The 17,291-nt window shown below is 38.0% G+C and overlaps 1 protein-coding gene across 1 annotated transcript in view; it reads right to left on the bottom strand.

Moving 5' to 3' along the window:
• CPE (carboxypeptidase E) overlaps nucleotides 1–17,291 on the bottom strand; it is a 113,308-nt gene that overhangs the window by 27,181 nt on the left and 68,836 nt on the right. The window contains exons 2-4 of the mRNA XM_032413148.1: nucleotides 10,533–10,729; nucleotides 8,790–8,957; nucleotides 273–390 (exon numbers count right to left, since the gene is read on the bottom strand). Coding sequence (XP_032269039.1) covers nucleotides 273–390; nucleotides 8,790–8,957; nucleotides 10,533–10,729 — 483 coding nt within the window. The remainder of the gene's footprint in view (nucleotides 1–272; nucleotides 391–8,789; nucleotides 8,958–10,532; nucleotides 10,730–17,291) is intronic.

Here is a 17,291-nt window from a genome sequence, read left to right as displayed (position 1 = left end):
GAGTGACCCAAGTTCATGACCTCTGTTTTCTCCCTTTCTCTTGCATTCTGTCAAGATCACGGTCCTCTTAAACTAAACTTATTAAAAAGTTACAGTCCTTTTCTGCCAAATATTTATACGAATGCCACATGAAATAAACATACGTCCTTCTACAGGCAAAATCACTTAATGGCCAGTTCCTTAAAAAAATGGTCCATATAGAAATCATCCTATAAACCCTCATAAAACGATTGTAAACCTTGAACCATTAGAGAAGCAGAAGGAACACCTACCACTCCGCGTCTCGTCATAGGGGTAATTGGCCACAAGGTCTCCTCCATGGAGATTGGCAGAGAGCACGAAAGGAATATCCATAATCCAATGAATGACTGCCTTAGTCTCAGGAGCAAGCTGTATTAAAGATTAGAGGGTAGAAGGATTATACATTTGGTTACCATTGGTGGGATCCCTCAATAGGAAAGACATAAAAAAGGAAAAACAACAACAGTAATCGAAAGCTGGTCATAGGTCATCTTTCAAGCGCTTTGTGGTGGTTGTCATAAAAATAAAAAAGCTTCCAGTAAGAGCAGCATTTCCATCTCTACCTTTCCCACTTATAATAAAACATATTTCAGTAGTGTTAGAATTTCCTTAAAAGTTTTACTTTTGTTAGCTGCCAGCTTTTTTCTCTTTTTTGTTTTTGTTTTTAGCTTTTTTCTCTTTGAAACTTGAAAACCATCATGCAAATCACTGACAAATTCTAGGACACTTCCATCTGATCTTTGTTAATAATAGCTAAGAGTAAGACAAAGAGAAAAGAAAATAGTTGGACTGAAGAACAAAATTCTTTCTCTACGGTGGTTAAACTCTAGAAATGTATGATAGATTTTATTTCTTTTATTACTAATTATTATTATTTATTATTTTCTTTTATTGCTTACTATTTTTCCAATTCCCTCCAACTACCTCTGACACTGTCCCTATAAAAAAATATTAAATTGTGTCTCTTTCAAAACTCACTGTAAAATATCAGCTTACTTTGGGAAAAGCATCTTAAACAAAAGCAGAAGTTTCAGAAATTCATGTTGCCTTAATTTAATGACTCACAGCCCCTCTTATCCTGGTAGCAAAACAAAAGAGGAAAGAAATTTATACAAAAGAATTAATCTGGAGCCAGACACGTGTTTCATATGATGAGTTTTTAATAGTAACTAGGAAGACTCTCAAACTCCCAAGTACCTCATTGATTAAAAAAAAAAAAAACATTCCTGGAGATGTGATCCATACTTTCTTTGGGACAGAAAATCTAACAGCATCAGTAGGGTTTGATGGCTGCAAGACCTTGTATTTCTGTATCTCTGTTCAGTTCGTGAATGAGCTTCGCAACATCCCCATTGGATAGGCAAAGATATTCATCCCCCTTTCACTGGGAAGAATCTAGGGGTTAGGTGTGTTAATAACATGTCCAAGTTCACACAGCTAAGAATTCAAATCCAGTCTATAAAACTATAAAGCCCACGTTTTTGTCAGTATTGATATATAGTTTGATACTTTAACGTATCAAAATTACCCTATTTTTCATGTAGGCAACTTATAATCGTGAAAAAGTGTGATTTAGAATAAGGTGCTGTTTTTATTATTTATTTGATTGGTTTATCTCATTCTCCCTATAAAAATGTTTATTGTAGAAAATGTAAAGGAGACAAACAAAAAGAAAGAAGATTAAAATGACCCATAATTTTACCATCTAAAGATACAAACTGCTAACATTTACATGTATCTTTCTCAGTCTTTACCAATGCACTTATGTAATTTTTTAAATGTGATGATTTATGTATAATTTTGTATATGACCTGTTTTGTTTGACAATGGGTAACAAACACTTTTGCTTGTCATTGAATAACCTTCTAAGTTACTATGTTAATGGATGAATAGTATCCAATATATGGATATATCATTCTTAAACATGAACAAAATAATAGCTAATATTTATTAAACACTTTCTGTGTGACACATTGAAGTCTCACATCCACCCTATGAGATAGGGACTACACGTACTCCCCGTTTTACAGATGAGTAAACTGAGACACAGAGGAGTTAGGCAATAGCATGAGTCCAATCAGTTGTGAGTGGCAGAGCCTGGACTCAAGCTCCAGAGCACGAACACCAGCACTAACAATCTCTAATATGTGGGAGGGGTTGGGGAGAAGGGGGACATATTGGTCTGAGGGTACAAACTTTCAGTTATAAGATGAATAAGCTCTGGGGATCTAATGCACAGCATGGTGACTTAATACTACTGTATTGTCTACTTGAAATTTGTTAAGATAGCTCATAAGCATTCTCATCACGAAAGAAAACTAAGGTAACTATGTGAGGTGATGGATATGTTAATTTGCTTGATTGTGATAATCATTTCATAATGTATACGTATATCAAATCAGCATATCATATACCCAATTTTTATTTGTCAATTATACTTCAGTAGAGCTGGGGGATAGGATCTGCAATTGTTGGGTGTTGAGTTGTTCACTATAGAAAAAAATTCTATAAACACCCTTGTAACTACTCTTTTTTCAGATCTATACTTTCCTTAGGGAAATTTTCCTAGAAATGGAATGACTTAACCAAAGGCTAAGCACAGTTTTTAATTTTATAAAATGTATTACAAATTGCCTCTCTATAAAATACAGCAATAGTATATTAAGCCTGCCATTTCTCATCACTCTTACCAACATGGGATATGTGGTGTTTTTTAAATCTTTCACTTTGATACATGACAAATTAAATTTTTTGTAAATGTGCATTCTTTGATACACAAATAAAACTGGAACCATTTCTATATGTTTAGTAACCATTTATGTTTATTCTTTGGTGACATATTTATACATGGTTTAGCTGATTTTTCTATTGAAATGTTGATCTCTTACTAATTTGCAAGAGTTGTTTATTTAGTAAAAACACTAACCCTCTATATTATAGATATTTTCTGAGTTTGTCATTTGTCTCTCAAATTCAGTTTTTTTCAAATTTAATAATAATACTTAAAATACAAAATATTAAAATATTTATGTTTTCAAATTTACTGATCTGATCTTTTTTTTAATTGTCTCTTCCTTTGCTTTTGCATTTTATTCGTTCATTCAATAACTAGTAAGTGGCCACCATGTGCCAATTTTTCTATATGAGGGATTTAGAAAGTTCTATCCCCCTCCGAAAATTATATATTTACTGAAGTTTTCTTTTTGAAGGCTCATACTTTTTATATATTTTATGTTGATCTATGCTGATATTTGTGAGATGGATTCATCTCAATTTCATTTATTGAATTACCCTGTCTTTCCACAATGATCTGAAAAACTCCCTTACTATACACTAAATTCTTATATGTACTTAAATTTGTTTCTAGAATTCAAATTAATTTAAATTAAATCCAGTTTAAGTTTTGATTTAAATCAACCATAAAATAACTAATACAGAACATCTAATCACAAACAATCTTTAGGGGCTCCTGGGTGGCTCAGTCGTTAAGCGTCTGCCTTCGGCTCAGGTCATGGTCCCAGGGTCTTGGGATCGAGCCCCACATTGGGCTCCCTGCTCAGCAGGAAGCCTGCTTCTCCCTCTCCCACTCCCCCTGCTTGTGTTCCTGCTCTCGCTATGTCTCTCTGTGAAATAAATAAATAAAATCTTCAAAAAAAAATCTTTAATCCAAAAAATGCATATGCTCTTGTTTGCAATGAATTTATGGTTTATTAGGCTCAACTGCTCAAAAAATGGCAATAATATTATGTGATATGAGTTTAACACATTCTTTTATATTCCGTTCCAAGTTTTCTTCGTAGTACTGAATTTCTTTCCAATCCTCTTCCTTGTACATCCCCTTCATTTCTCCTATTTGCTCAAACCCAGTGATTGGTACTGACAAATATTTCAAGGAGTTCAGAAGAGACAGAAATCCCTGTGGTTTGGAGAATCATGGGAGACTTTAGGAAGGAGGTGGAACTCCACTATGCCTTGGGGGGAGAAAGGCAGGTAGGCTTTGGATAGGAGGAAAAGAGAGTAGTGAAAAAAAAAGAAAAGAAAGAAAAAGAAAAGAGGAGAGTACGTAAGGGGTAAAAGCAAGCAAGGACTGCCTGGGGTAAAGGATTGGTTTGAATGGGAGCTCAGGAGGCAAAGCCCTACAGTGGCAGACTGTACTTTTGGATTTCTTATTCACCTGAAAGCGTTCAAAATAGTGTGCATGGTATGCTTCCATATATTTATAGATTGATACATGCATAAAAAATAATTCTAAAGGATACATACCAAGATGTGAATGGTGATCATTTAAGACTATAGGGTAATGGGTTCTTTTTCTCTTCATTTATATTTATCTTTTTGTTCATAATAACATACTAATTTTTAACATTTTTTAAAGAAACTTTTTTGGAACAAATATAACATACAGTGCTGAATACACAAAGTCATATTTGGCAATTAGGTTTAGCCTATTGTTAATTCTGATACATACACTATTGCTAATGTTACCAATATGTTCAAAAGCAAGCGAGTAAATTCCACAATTTGACAAATTAAACTCAGTTTGTCTCCGTCTACTAATAGAAATTTTTAGGCTGACTAAATGCTGAGATCCCCTGGGTACTGTAATTATATATTTAAGTAATCCATAGAGAAGCCTCTGGAACATCTCTAAGATTGAGCCCCAAGAGAATCTAGAACCAATTATGACTATCTTTAAAATTTCCATTTAAAGACTAAGTATAGCTTAAATGTTATGCTCTATAATTAGATGGCTTTGACTCTTAAAATACACTAAAGCTATATTTATTTCCCTTTCTTCATGACTCTAGCCATTAGAGATAAGTATACAATTATTAAAATTGTTTGATTTATTTTAACTCACTCTGTTTTCAAGCAATCCAGGTCCAGGCTCATGTACTGAGCCCAGATAACAGTGGAGGTGACCAGGCCAAATTGCTCAAGAACAGATGAGAAAAGACAGCAGGAAGAACTCCACAGCAACAGAGAGCTTTTGTTCAGAGGTTCAGAAGAACAAGGAAAGCATCTGGAACACGTGGTAAAAATGCAGATGCCTTTTCATCACCCATTCCCACAGCATACACACCCCAGACTTCCTGAATCAGCATTCATAAAAGTGTGCCTTTTTAACCCCAAATTCCTACAAAACTTGAAATTTAAAAACCACTATAAGGACAGATTGGAGGTGGCCAGAGGCAGTGTTGGGGGGCGGGGGAGATGGGGAGGGAAATGGGTAAAGGTGGTCAAAAGGTATACACTTCATTATAAAAGAATTCATAGGGATGTGATGTACAAATGGTGACTATAGTTAATAATACTGTATTCTATATTTGAAGTTACTAAGAAAGTAGACCTTAAATGTTCTATTACAAGAAAAATATTACAACTATGTATGGTGACTGATGGTAACTAGACTTATGGTGGTGATCATTTCACAATATATACAAATACCAATTATCATTATGCTGTACACCTGAAACTAATAGTATGTTATATGTCAATTATGTCTCAATAAAAATAAAACAAACATAGAAGCTACAATAAGGGATATAGATACTGAGAAGGGGGAGTAAGAAAAGGCGAGATGTGTGATAACATTCACAAAATGCCTACTACATGTCTCCTACCGGGGAGACGTCTAAACACGGTCTCAGTCTTAATGACAAAGATGGAAAAAAAGAGAAGATGAACCAGTTATGAATAATACCATCCCCGAATTATTAGGCAGGTTTACTGAAGATTTAGTCTAATGTAAACAAACCTTGCTTCTGTTCCAGAAAAGAGACTAAATTTTAATTTTTATGTATTTCTCTTTAATTTACCTTTACCCAGAAAAAGTATTGGCATTGAGATACTTTTAATAAAAGCTCTAATTTTGAGGGGCACCTGGGTGGCTCAGTCGGTTAAGCAGCGGAATCTTGATTTTGTCTCAGGTCATGATCTCAGGGTCCTGGGATCAAGCCCCGCCTCAGGCTCCCTGCTCACTTGGGAGCCTGCTTGAGATTCTCTTCCTCCCTCTCCCTCTGCCCCTCCCCGCACTTGCTCACTCACACGCTCTCTCTCTCTCTAAAATATATAAATAAATACTAAAAAAAGTTCTATTTTTTTTAAGTACCATGAGCATATATCTTTTAAATAAGTATTGCTTACACTAGAAATAAGAAAACACCTAACACCGCGATTCTGCAAATATTACACAGGTTCTGTTGGGGAAGAGGAAGGTCTTGCCGATGGAAAGTGTATCGCACTGCACAAAGGTTGCCCATCAGATATCCTACGGATATGAAGTTATTTCACAGATTCTTCTACACAAGGTGGCAGGCATTACTTGTCCCATTTCTCGGATCTAATGAAGACAGCGCAGGCAGCTTAATGTAAGCAATGGGGAGAGTCTGCCGGCTGATAGCAGCACTGGGCTTCCACAGTGGTTTTCCATTTCTGCCTTACCGTTCACAACTTATCACACAGGACTGCCCTCTTTTTACCTCTGGTAAAAAAAAAAAAAAAAAAAAAAAAAGACAGTCCTCTGTTTTCCAACTCTCATCCAAGAAAGATGGACCAGGGGCTGAGAAACTGCAAATGTATCTGTGACTCAGAAGCAGGAATGTTTAAGTGACTCACTTATCAGGTTCTACTAGAATCCTCAGCCCCTAGCAGCCCTTTTCTGAGACCAGTTTCCACTTGCAGGCTTAGCTTAAGTTTCTGGAATGAATCCTAAATATAGGCAGGAAAGTTATAGGAACTTTACAGCAATAATCCAGGACCCTCCCTATCTCCTGGATCCTCTATCTAGCACCCAACCGCATGATAAATGCTTGTCTGGAACTCCAGCTGTGGATTTTCAGGTACTGTGATTTGCTTGTCAGGCTGGATCGCATTCGTTCCTAGCAGGTTTTCAGCCTACTATGTGTCAGACTCAAATATAAGCCATAATTCTTGCAACCAAAAGATTGAAATCTAGAATTAAAAAGGAAAATAGCTATATAAATAATTATAATATAACAAATACAATGCTCTCCATAGCTATAAGCACCATACTGGAAGTATTTCTAAAGAATGTAAGGGAAGCTTAACTGGACCCATCTGGAAGAGCAGAAGGCTTCACAGAGGAGGTGACATGGAAGGAAAGGAAAGAGCATTCTAGAAGGTTGGAACAACGCATACAAAGATATAAAATTATTAGAAAATACTTTGCTTAGGGAGCAAAAAGGAATTGGTGGACCAGAGTCCATGGAATATCAGAGCCAGATCAAGGAGTGGGTCAGCTAGCAGCTGCCAGGGGCCAAGGGAAACTTAAAAGGCCGTGGCACTAAAATAAAATGCAGAAATTGTACTTTCCACGTTCTCACTTAGGAAAGGTACAAAAAGGAGTTGATGAACCAGAGCAGAATTGCCTGGAAAAACACAAGAGGAATGGAGAGCTGCCAACCCCAGTTCTTCTCCACCTTCCCTCCACAATGGGCTCTACCTCCCTCCAAGTAATTGAAAACAATGTTCAAACAGTATTGGTTTGAAGGAGCATCAAACGTTTAGTGGATATGTCAATGCACCCATCTAACTCTGAGGTACATAACACAGAGTCCTGAGAAATTTTGCTGAAACGGTAATAATAGTTATAGGTCCTGACTTCAAGCACTTTATAGATCCTAACTCACTCAGTCCTTATAACCACCCAAGGGGGTAGCTACTATTATCATCTCCATATTTCAGTGGAAGAAGCAGAAGCACAAAGTGGTTAGATAACTTTCCAAAACTCATGCATCAAATATGGAGCCAGGCTATGAAGAGGTGGTTGCCCCAGAGTCCCCAGACTAAGACTAAACCATCTCACAATTCTGACATACTGAGTTTTTACTTTATCCTCTGGACGGTGGAGAGCTGGCAATGAAGCAATAATTTGTGCATGAAGATCACTCTGGAGGAATTCGAGAAGATTGAACAGGGTTGGGAGGGGCTGAACCCAAAACAAGAGGGGACTGCTGTACTCATCAGAGCAAGAGACAATGGGGGCCTCAACCAAGCAGTGGAATGAGTTTGCAGTTGAGAGACTGAAGAAGTGTTAGGGCCCTCAGATCACTGAGATCCGCCAACTGATTGCTGGTGGCAGGGACAGTGATGGAACAGTCAAGGCTTTGATGATAGGGTAAATGAGAAAACACTGTTTTCTTACAGAAAATGTTTGGTTTCGAGGCCCTGCGTGTCGCCAGATGAAGGGACTCAGTGAGCAAGTAAAGTAGAGAAAGAACTCCACAGGAGATCGGGAACTAGAGAAATGGATCTGTAGGGAAAGAGAAAAGAATAGCAGATGGCATTTTGAAGGCCAGCACTTAGCCAAGGTAGGGGAAGCTGAGCAGTAACTGGAAAGGCAGTAGAAGGAGCAGGAGAAAGTGGAGTTGTGCAAAGCAAAGAAAGAAAAGGTTCTGGAAAAGAAGAAAAAGATCAACAGTGTGAAATGCTGTGATGTGCTGATACAGGGCCTCCGAAAGGGCCATGAAGACTTTCAAAGACACTCACAGCTGGGTTCCTTCCTCCTATCCCCTCCCCCACTTCCGATCCCCCCCATCCCCCTCCTCCCCTCTCCCCCCCCTCCCCCCCCCCCCCCCCCCGTTCCCCCCTCCCCCTCCCCCATACCAGCCGTGACTTTCTCGGCACCAGGACCTATCCCACAGAAGCTTTAACATTACTGCAACGTCCTCCATTATGATGAAGCTATTAGAACATACTTCCTTAGGCTAGAGGACAAACCCAAGAAAACTATACATGTTCCCTACCTTTGTGTTTTGATCCACAATCTTCTTCAGATTTTTCAACAAATGATTATTTGGACCACCTTCTTTCTCATTAACATAAACTATCCTATCCAGGTCTGGAAAGTTCCGGTTCAAATCTATTCCCTGGGCATTGCTTCGACCCACAAACCAGTCCTTGAGCTCACCAGGCTAAAAAAATCAAGAAGAAAAATAATAAGTTATTTATTATTATTATTGTTACTATCTAGTTAAGGTCTTCATTAATAATTTTTAAAATAATTTATTAGGATTAATTATTTATTTCAACAATAGCCTCTCAAAATTGTATTTTCACTCTCACTGACAAACACATGAAGGTAAACTATATATATTAGTAACAGATGCCTTTCAAAGCATGCCAGTCTCTATTTGGGTTTAAGTGAAATATTCATTGGCTCTGTAAATCACAGGAACCTATTTTTTAAATATTCAAAAGAATAAATTACTAAAGAAGACTGGAGCTTTAAAATGAGTTTAACATGAATTATGTACATAATAGTAAGATATCTCCCTCTTACAGTCTTCATGAAAAAATATGAGCTCTAGCATCAAAGTTCAAGAGCTTCGTAAGTTGGGAAGTTTCTGTTCAATTTTAAACCCTTCATTTCAGTAACGGTATAATCTGGAAATGTAATGAATTTCCAAGACATTCAGCTGTATTCCATAATGCGTATTTTCTTGTTTTACTATTAAATTATACTTAATCTATGATATAGAGCTAATTCCCATATTCTTGAAGTTATATAAGCTCAGATACCTTAGACTCCAAAGAATAAAAATCCATTACAGAAAATAACAGTGATAATCTTTTGTCCATTCTGTCTTACAGATTTGAATATCACCTTAAAGTAGTAAACATTTAATTCTCTATGTTATTAGAATTTTTCTAACTTTAGAAATTATATCGATGTTATTTACAGAAGTTCTCTGGGTTTCTTACAATGTCAAACTGTCAGGTCACTGGATTTTTTATTTTTAAGGTAAAAATCAACTCCCTAACTATAAACATACCAATACTCCCAAAAAATAAGGAAATCGCTTCACACTGTAGAAAACAACTAATTTCTCCGTGCCTGTGCAAACAAAAAGGAAACACATACCATTTATCTTCTCTTAAAGTGTGATTACTGTCCAGCTTCTCTAACAGTTAAAATGTATTAATTTCATTTTACAGGTAGGAGGGGTTTTCGTTGGTGGCGGGGTTTTTTTGTTTTGTTTTGTGTTATTGTTGTTTTGTTTTGTTTTGTTTTTACTTTACTCATCATACATAGACGAGAATTAAACACCCGTGAAACATTGATCTGGCCAAAATTTTTCTTCCTTGATGTCAGTAGAGGGCGCTATGACATCACTTCATTCAGAGGCAGCAATGGCATTACTCTTCAACACTTGGCAGTAGTCTTACTTTCAGCTTTTTAGAAGAAAGGAAATTTACCTAGTCACAAATGTGGGTGAATGAATATGATTTATTTAACAACAAAACAAAACATTAATTAAATACTGATTTCACCAAATTTCTCATTCGCAAACTGCTGAAGAAACTCACCCACCATCCCTTACCTTCTGAACTTTTTTCTTACAGGCAAGTTTAAGAGCATATCACTTATATCCTCCCCTGCCCTGTCCGTAAGATTCATGTGAGCTCAGCATTACTTACAGATAAGCACACATGTACAAACACAAAATGAAAGGAGCCTGCACTGCTCTGGGCTGGCTGGAACTCACCTGAGATGCAGCCTTCTCAAAGCCGTCCGGGTTGAGGGAAGGCATGATGTGGATTCGAGTGTTGTGGATCAGCTTAACGATTGTCTCGTTGCCCTTTTGGTATTCGTTGCACAAGTATTGGGCCAGGAAAATGAGCAGTTCCCGTCCAACAGCCTCATTACCGTGCATATTCCCAATGTATTTAAATTCAGGCTCACCTAAAAGACCAAAAATCAATAGTATGGAGACATTTTCTATAGCTCTGAATAAAAGACAAATGGCATACAGTTATGAGTATGTTGTATATCTACTAATTTACTACACATAGCTGACAGCTGCTTCTCCCTCCAGAATAGATACCCAACAAATCTACTTTAAATGTCAAAATATTCCAGGGCACCTGGGTGGCTCAGTCTGTTAAGCGGCTGCCTTTGGCTCAGGTCACCATCCCGCGGTCCCGGGATCGAGCCCGGCGTCGGGCTGTCTGCTCAGGGGAAGCCTGTCTCTCTCTGCTCCTCCTCCTGGCTCGTGCTCACTCTCTCAAAAAGTCAATAATTTAAAAAAAAATAAAATAAAATAATAAAATAAATAAATAAGTAAATGTATGTCAAAATATTCCAAACAATAATAATAATAATGTACCACATGCCTTCTTTGATTAAACACCGAACTTCGCATTTTTTATTTAGTGCTCACCAAACACCTAAAAGTAGGTATTATTTTATAATAGCAAACTGAAGTTCAGACTGCTTAAGAGAGTTGACCACAGTAACACAGCCCATGAAGCCAGGATTCAAACGCTGGTCTTCTCAGTTAGTTAAAAGTCTATGCTTTTTTCCCCTCCCTTTTTTTAATCCTAGGTATTAAAAGCATGAACTTCTGGAGCCAGACTGCATGGGTTCAAATCCTCGCACCAAGTCTTACTGGCTAGCCTTGAGCAAGTTACTTTGGCTCTCTGTGGCTCTCTTTTCCCACCTATAAAATGAGAGAACTATAAAATTATTCTACCTATAAAATTATTGTAAGAACTAAGCGAAAGAATAAGTATAAATGCTTAGAACAGTGCCTGACAAATAACAAGTGCTATGTGTTTGCTATAATTATTATTATTGTTATTATTATGTTACATTATCTTATCAGTGTGACGTGCTTTACCACATATAATCTAATTTTCTCTTTACAACAGCCCATTAAAATGGGGAAGACAAATATTTTTATTGTCATTATTGTACAAATGCAGCACCAAGAGGATACATTTTGCTGAAGGGCTCAGAATTCAGACATAAATCACTATTGCCTGTTTCTGCTGCTCTCTGTTACATTTAGGAGTGATAAAATTGCAGAGCATAGCAGCAAATGCTCTTAATTAATCCTGTTGTTCTGCTCTCTTCTGCTTCATCCATCCCCCAGTCCCGATTTCTGCAGCAGAAAGGATTTTCCCACTTACAAAATCACTAGGACTGCTCACCTCTGATAAAAAAAAATAATAAAAAAAAAAACACTGGAATTATTTTTCTCCTGGAAATACATTATCTAAGTATCCTTTGCATGAGATTCCTGAGTGTGTGATTTAAATGACTGCTAATCACAGAAAACCGTGTCCTTGTGTGACCTCTCAACCTTCATCTAAACTAATCTTAATCTAAGGATCAGGCAGGAGCAGGATCAGGGCTATTTATATGCCCCTCATTTTTCACTTTGAGGGAAAGTCGCTAATAAAACTGTGCCTAGGGACTTACCCACAAGGTATGTGAGAAGAGATGTTTTCTTTGCTTCTGATTTCAAAAGTCATAATAACCTTCTTCCTGTCTGTCAAACTCAGTGCTTTATACCTTCCCCCTTACTGGATATAAATTTGATTGAGGCGCAGAAGAGAGGGTAGCCGTCCGTTACAAAAGAAAATAGAGATCGAGTAGCCAGAGGAGTATTACAAGCCTATTTTGCAGTTATTTGAGAAGACTACACTGTGGGAGGCAGGCTGGTCCTGCCCCTTACCCCAACACAGCTTTGTGTGAGGCTCCAGTCACTCAAAAGAGCTTGGCCCATAACCCATAAGAGTAGATGAACGCACTGAAATTTTGTATTACTTCCCCGGATTTAAAAAATACATATTTAATCATTTAAAGGAGAAATAGCAAACTCATACTCACTTAGCCCCCCAGTGTTTGTTTGGTGGTCACAGTATATTTTGTATTTGAATCTGAATGCTCTCCTGGTTCTGCCACAAATCACACCACTCCCTATTGCTACAAGGCCTGATTTTCAAAGTCAGAAAATTTCCAATATGGTTTTATTTCTTCAATCTGTAGGAAATTGCTCTCAGAAGCAAATCTCCCCCAAAATGTTTATTATATTTGTGAGGAGATAGTAATAATAGTAACAATAGCAATGCTTTAGTTTGACATGAAGATAGATAGAACTATAAAGGTCATTTTATAGAAGACATTAATATATGGAAATAAAATTCAAGACACGTACGACTTAGCAAAAGAAAAGGCAAGTGTATTTTTATCGTCCTCTGCCTTCTAGAATAAATTAGATTGCTAGATAACGCTCTCACCAGAATACAGAAGAGCTGCGCTAAGCCTACTGACGTGTCTTATAAGATGAAGAAGAGTCACAGTGTTGTTGGATGTGTACATGCAAACCTTAGTGTCCAACATTACAGGAGACTCAAAAGCCAACAGAATAGCATTCTTAAACTCAAGGAATGTGGGGTCTGGAGGAGGACACAGACATGTGCACGAACTGTGTTCAGCAGTGAGGCAATGATGAAGGAATGTTGGATACATAACCAACCAGCTTCAAGGTTCTAAATTGGAATAGTCCTACCACCCGTATGGCCCTTCTCCGGCCCTTTGCCCTCCCAAAGCCAAATTTATCTTTTTACAACACAACCCCCATTGGGTCCCCTCTACCTAAAACCCATCAGCTAACCAACTTCCCATTTGCTTTCACCATAAAGGCCAGAATTCTCTACAAGAGCTTTAATTCCCCTGTGGTTCGGCCTGGTCCACCTCCCCTGTCTCCTGAGGCACCTCCTTCACTCCCTGTCTTTCCGCCACAGGGCTCTGGCCTGTGATGGATGCTCTTGACTTGTCACACACACACATTTTGCCTTCACGTTCTCCTAATCGTGGAACACCATGGTTTCCTCAGAGTACCTTTAGTCTAAGTCCAGTTCTTTTATTATTTTTAATACCTCAGTGTGAATATATACATTCATCAGCGTGACTGTTTGATCTTCCACCCCAGACTGCATGGTGTATCAGTGTTGGGATGGTATCTACTAGAGCTCACCAGTACATCACTCCTGCCCAAGGGAGAGCCTGAAACACAGCTAGAGCACAATAAATATCGATTAAATAAATTCACGAGTCCATGAATAAATGATTGGTCGTGCTTCTCACTCCCAACCTCCCAGCAGCATGACTGACAGTACAAAGTGTGCCCTTGAGATGCAAGTGCAGCTGTGGGGCCCTGAAAACTTTCTGGCGCAGTGAGGGGGGACACACGAATTAACTGAAGGGGACCTGAGGTAGGCTCAGGGAGTCCGTACCCTGGGGGCAATATTTAGAGACCTCAACACTTGTCGCTATATCCGACATTCCCAGGCAGGAATGGAAATTCTTCTTTGGGAATGAAGGCAGCCGTATTGTGTGAACAGCTGATTTCCCAGGAAGAAGATTAATCTCCATGGTCACAAGAGAACCACAAAACCTCTAGGCAAGAACTCCCTAGGGCTATTTTTGTTATAAAGTCTAAACAGAGTTCTGAAGAGACTTTGACTGCCGAATCCTTAATTTAGAAATAGATATAAAATGGAAGCCTTCAGACTTTGAATAAGCCTCTCTGTGTCAGTTTACCCTCCATTTATTTAATGAGGACTGACTGCTTTTCCCCAACACTTAATTTTCTTCTCTGCGGCTCTAGAGCTGGAGTTTACAACAGGCTGTGCAACGGATGACGTGTGCATGTCTGTTTACAGTGTCGACAGAGAACAAATCCCAGGTTTAGCAGCTGTGTCATCTCCCGTAGATTACAGCTCGTAATGCACACGCACCCAGGCGCGAGCTCATCTCTCTCCTAGCAACGGGAAGAAAAGGCAGCAAGAACTACTCTCAGTCCACTTGGGGATGTTTGGTTTTACATTCCTCTTACGCTCTGCACTCACCATCTAATTCATTTTCCTTTTTACACAGTGATTAGCCTGAGTTCCTGATCCTGCACCGAGGCATCATATTTGCGCAGGTGGCCAAACTGCCGATGGCATTGGCTCGGGAAGTACAGTTCCCCTGTTGCATCCATTTTTCCGCAATTTCACATAACCATCTGTCTTCCAGTTACTTCGCATGGCACACGATCATCAATCAAGCCACCGTTAAAAGATAATCATCTGACAAACCAAACCCAGCCCGGCTGGGCCGAGTTTCCATCGTTTTCATCTGCGTCACAGAACAATCAATGTACCTGATTGGGTTTGTATTCTCATCAGAACTATATAAGAATAACTGATAGGTATTTTAACTGATGGGTATTTTAAAATCAGATCCAAAGCTTTACGGAAGGCAGAAATAAATTCCAAACTGAGGAGGCAAATGATTTTAAGTTCCGTACTTGTAACTCTTCATTTGCTCCAATTGTTTATTAATGTGATTTGAAATAACTAAATCACAAAAAGAAAGAAAGAAAGAGAGAGAGAGAAAAAGAAGAAAGAAAGTAGGAAGGAAGGAAGGAAGGAAGGAAGGAAGGAAGGAAGGAAGAAAGAAAGAAAGAAAGAAAGGAAGGAAGGAAGGAAGGAAGGAAGGAAGGAAGGAAGGAAGGAAGGAAGGAAGGAAGGAAGGAAGAAAGAAAGAAAGAAAGAAAGAAAGAAAGAAAGAAAGAAAAGGGCTCCTGAGTGGCTCAGTCAGTTATGCATCCGCCTTTGGCTCAGGTCATGATCCCAGAGTCCTGGGATCGAGTCCCACATCAGGGTCCCTGCTCAGTGGGGAGCCTGCTTCTCCCTTTCCCTCTGGCCCTCCCTCGCCGCTTGTGCATGTTCTCTCTCTCAAATAAATAAATAAAATCTTTAAAAAAAAAAAAGAAATTTAAAGAAACATCTATTGCTTCAAAAACAAAACATAAGTATTTTACACCCCCAGAAACCCAAACCCTTTGGGCTTAGCACATGGGTGAAGTTTAAAGCTCACAGCAGACTGGCAAAGCCCTCAAATGGTAGGAATTAATGGCCTTTATTAAAGTGACCAGAGAGCCCCTAAAGCAGAAGTTCACAGGCCCAGTAGGGCTGAGCCTTAAAAAGAAAAAGAAAAAAAATAAAATAAAGAGGTAAAAGTAAAAAATGGTAAAAAATTTCCTTCTCACAAAAAGGAAATTTTACTTTCACTACCTTATTTGACCCAAGGGTCAGCCTACCTGTCTCTAATATTTTGTCCTCTTGAAAATAGCTGACAGGCTGACCACTGGGGAGAGGACTTGATCAGATGATTTGGAAAGCCCTTTCAAATCTTAGAGTCAATTATTCAATGACCTCGATATGGGAAGAAAGGAGCTGAGGGCAAATATCGAATGGAAAATGAGATAAATGTGAAAATAGGTTGTAAGCTGTGAAACTCTAGGTAAGAAGTGTAGCATCATTATTTAGAAAAAAGTAAGTAGGTTAAGGGTATTTTAACAAAGAACTTGATTATAGTAACAGACCCTTTCCATCTTTCATTCTGTAAATAGAGATGAAACTCCTACTTAGATGAATCTATTCTTCCTCCAACATCAAATTATTGCCAAAATATAAGTCCACTAACTCATTCAAAAGGTATACTTCACTCACTGATTTCACAGTTCTTCGAGCTGGTGACAATTTCAAAATACATGTTCCCGGTACATGTAATATACTAAACACATTGCTGAATAACTAGAGCATTCAAAAATAAAACCCTATTTCTCAAAAATATCATGGCAAATTATGCACCTCACCAAAGATTTTGAGAAAGAGACATATAAATAGCTATCCAAGCAGCACAATGACTGAACAGATTTGATTTACAAATGGCTGTGCAAGCAAGTTGGAAACATCTCTGGAACAGATGGGCCTTTCCATCAATGATCTCCCTCTCTCAGTGGTAAACCTGGGGTTAAGACATTAGTGCTACTAATTGTTTCCACTTGTTTGACATTCTAACATATTAGAGCTTGTAAATCACTCTTGCAGAATGAACCCTGCAAGTTTCTGAAAACTTGTCAATAAATACGTCATTAATTGGCTCATGTTTTAGCATATTTTAGCAGCCTAAAATGCTGAGTGTATTCCTAAAAGAAATCCAAATCTCCAAGGGCCAAATAAATAATAGAAGAGGGTGGGTACGGATATGAAAATAGATTCTTCTACAGAAGAGATGAAGAGAGAATAAAGAGAAAAAAAAAACAAGGAAAGGCAAAAGAATAAAAAACAGTTGCAGAAGACAATACAAAGTGTAGAAGATTATATTACCCCCTCTTGCTTCCTCCTTCATAGTCATATTTTAAAATAACTAAATTTACACGGCATCTTGAAAGTAAAATCTCACTTCATCTGATTTTTAATGGGCAGCCAACACAGAATACATTACAGAATTATTCCGCAGAGATGCATTCCAGAATTCTTTTTCAAAATATTAATTATGCATTAGCCATAACGTATCATTTTAAAGTCCTCTTACGAATGACATCTAGCATGTATCTAGTAAGATCCTAATTAAAGAAAGAGGAATAAACAAAAATGCAGAAGATATTTCTAACCTTGCAAGT

The sequence above is a fragment of the Phoca vitulina genome, unplaced genomic scaffold (genome assembly GCF_004348235.1).
Source record: "Phoca vitulina isolate PV1807 unplaced genomic scaffold, GSC_HSeal_1.0 scaffold14, whole genome shotgun sequence".
NCBI lineage: Eukaryota > Metazoa > Chordata > Mammalia > Carnivora > Phocidae > Phoca > Phoca vitulina.
This window is presented reverse-complemented; position numbering and strand designations above follow the sequence as displayed.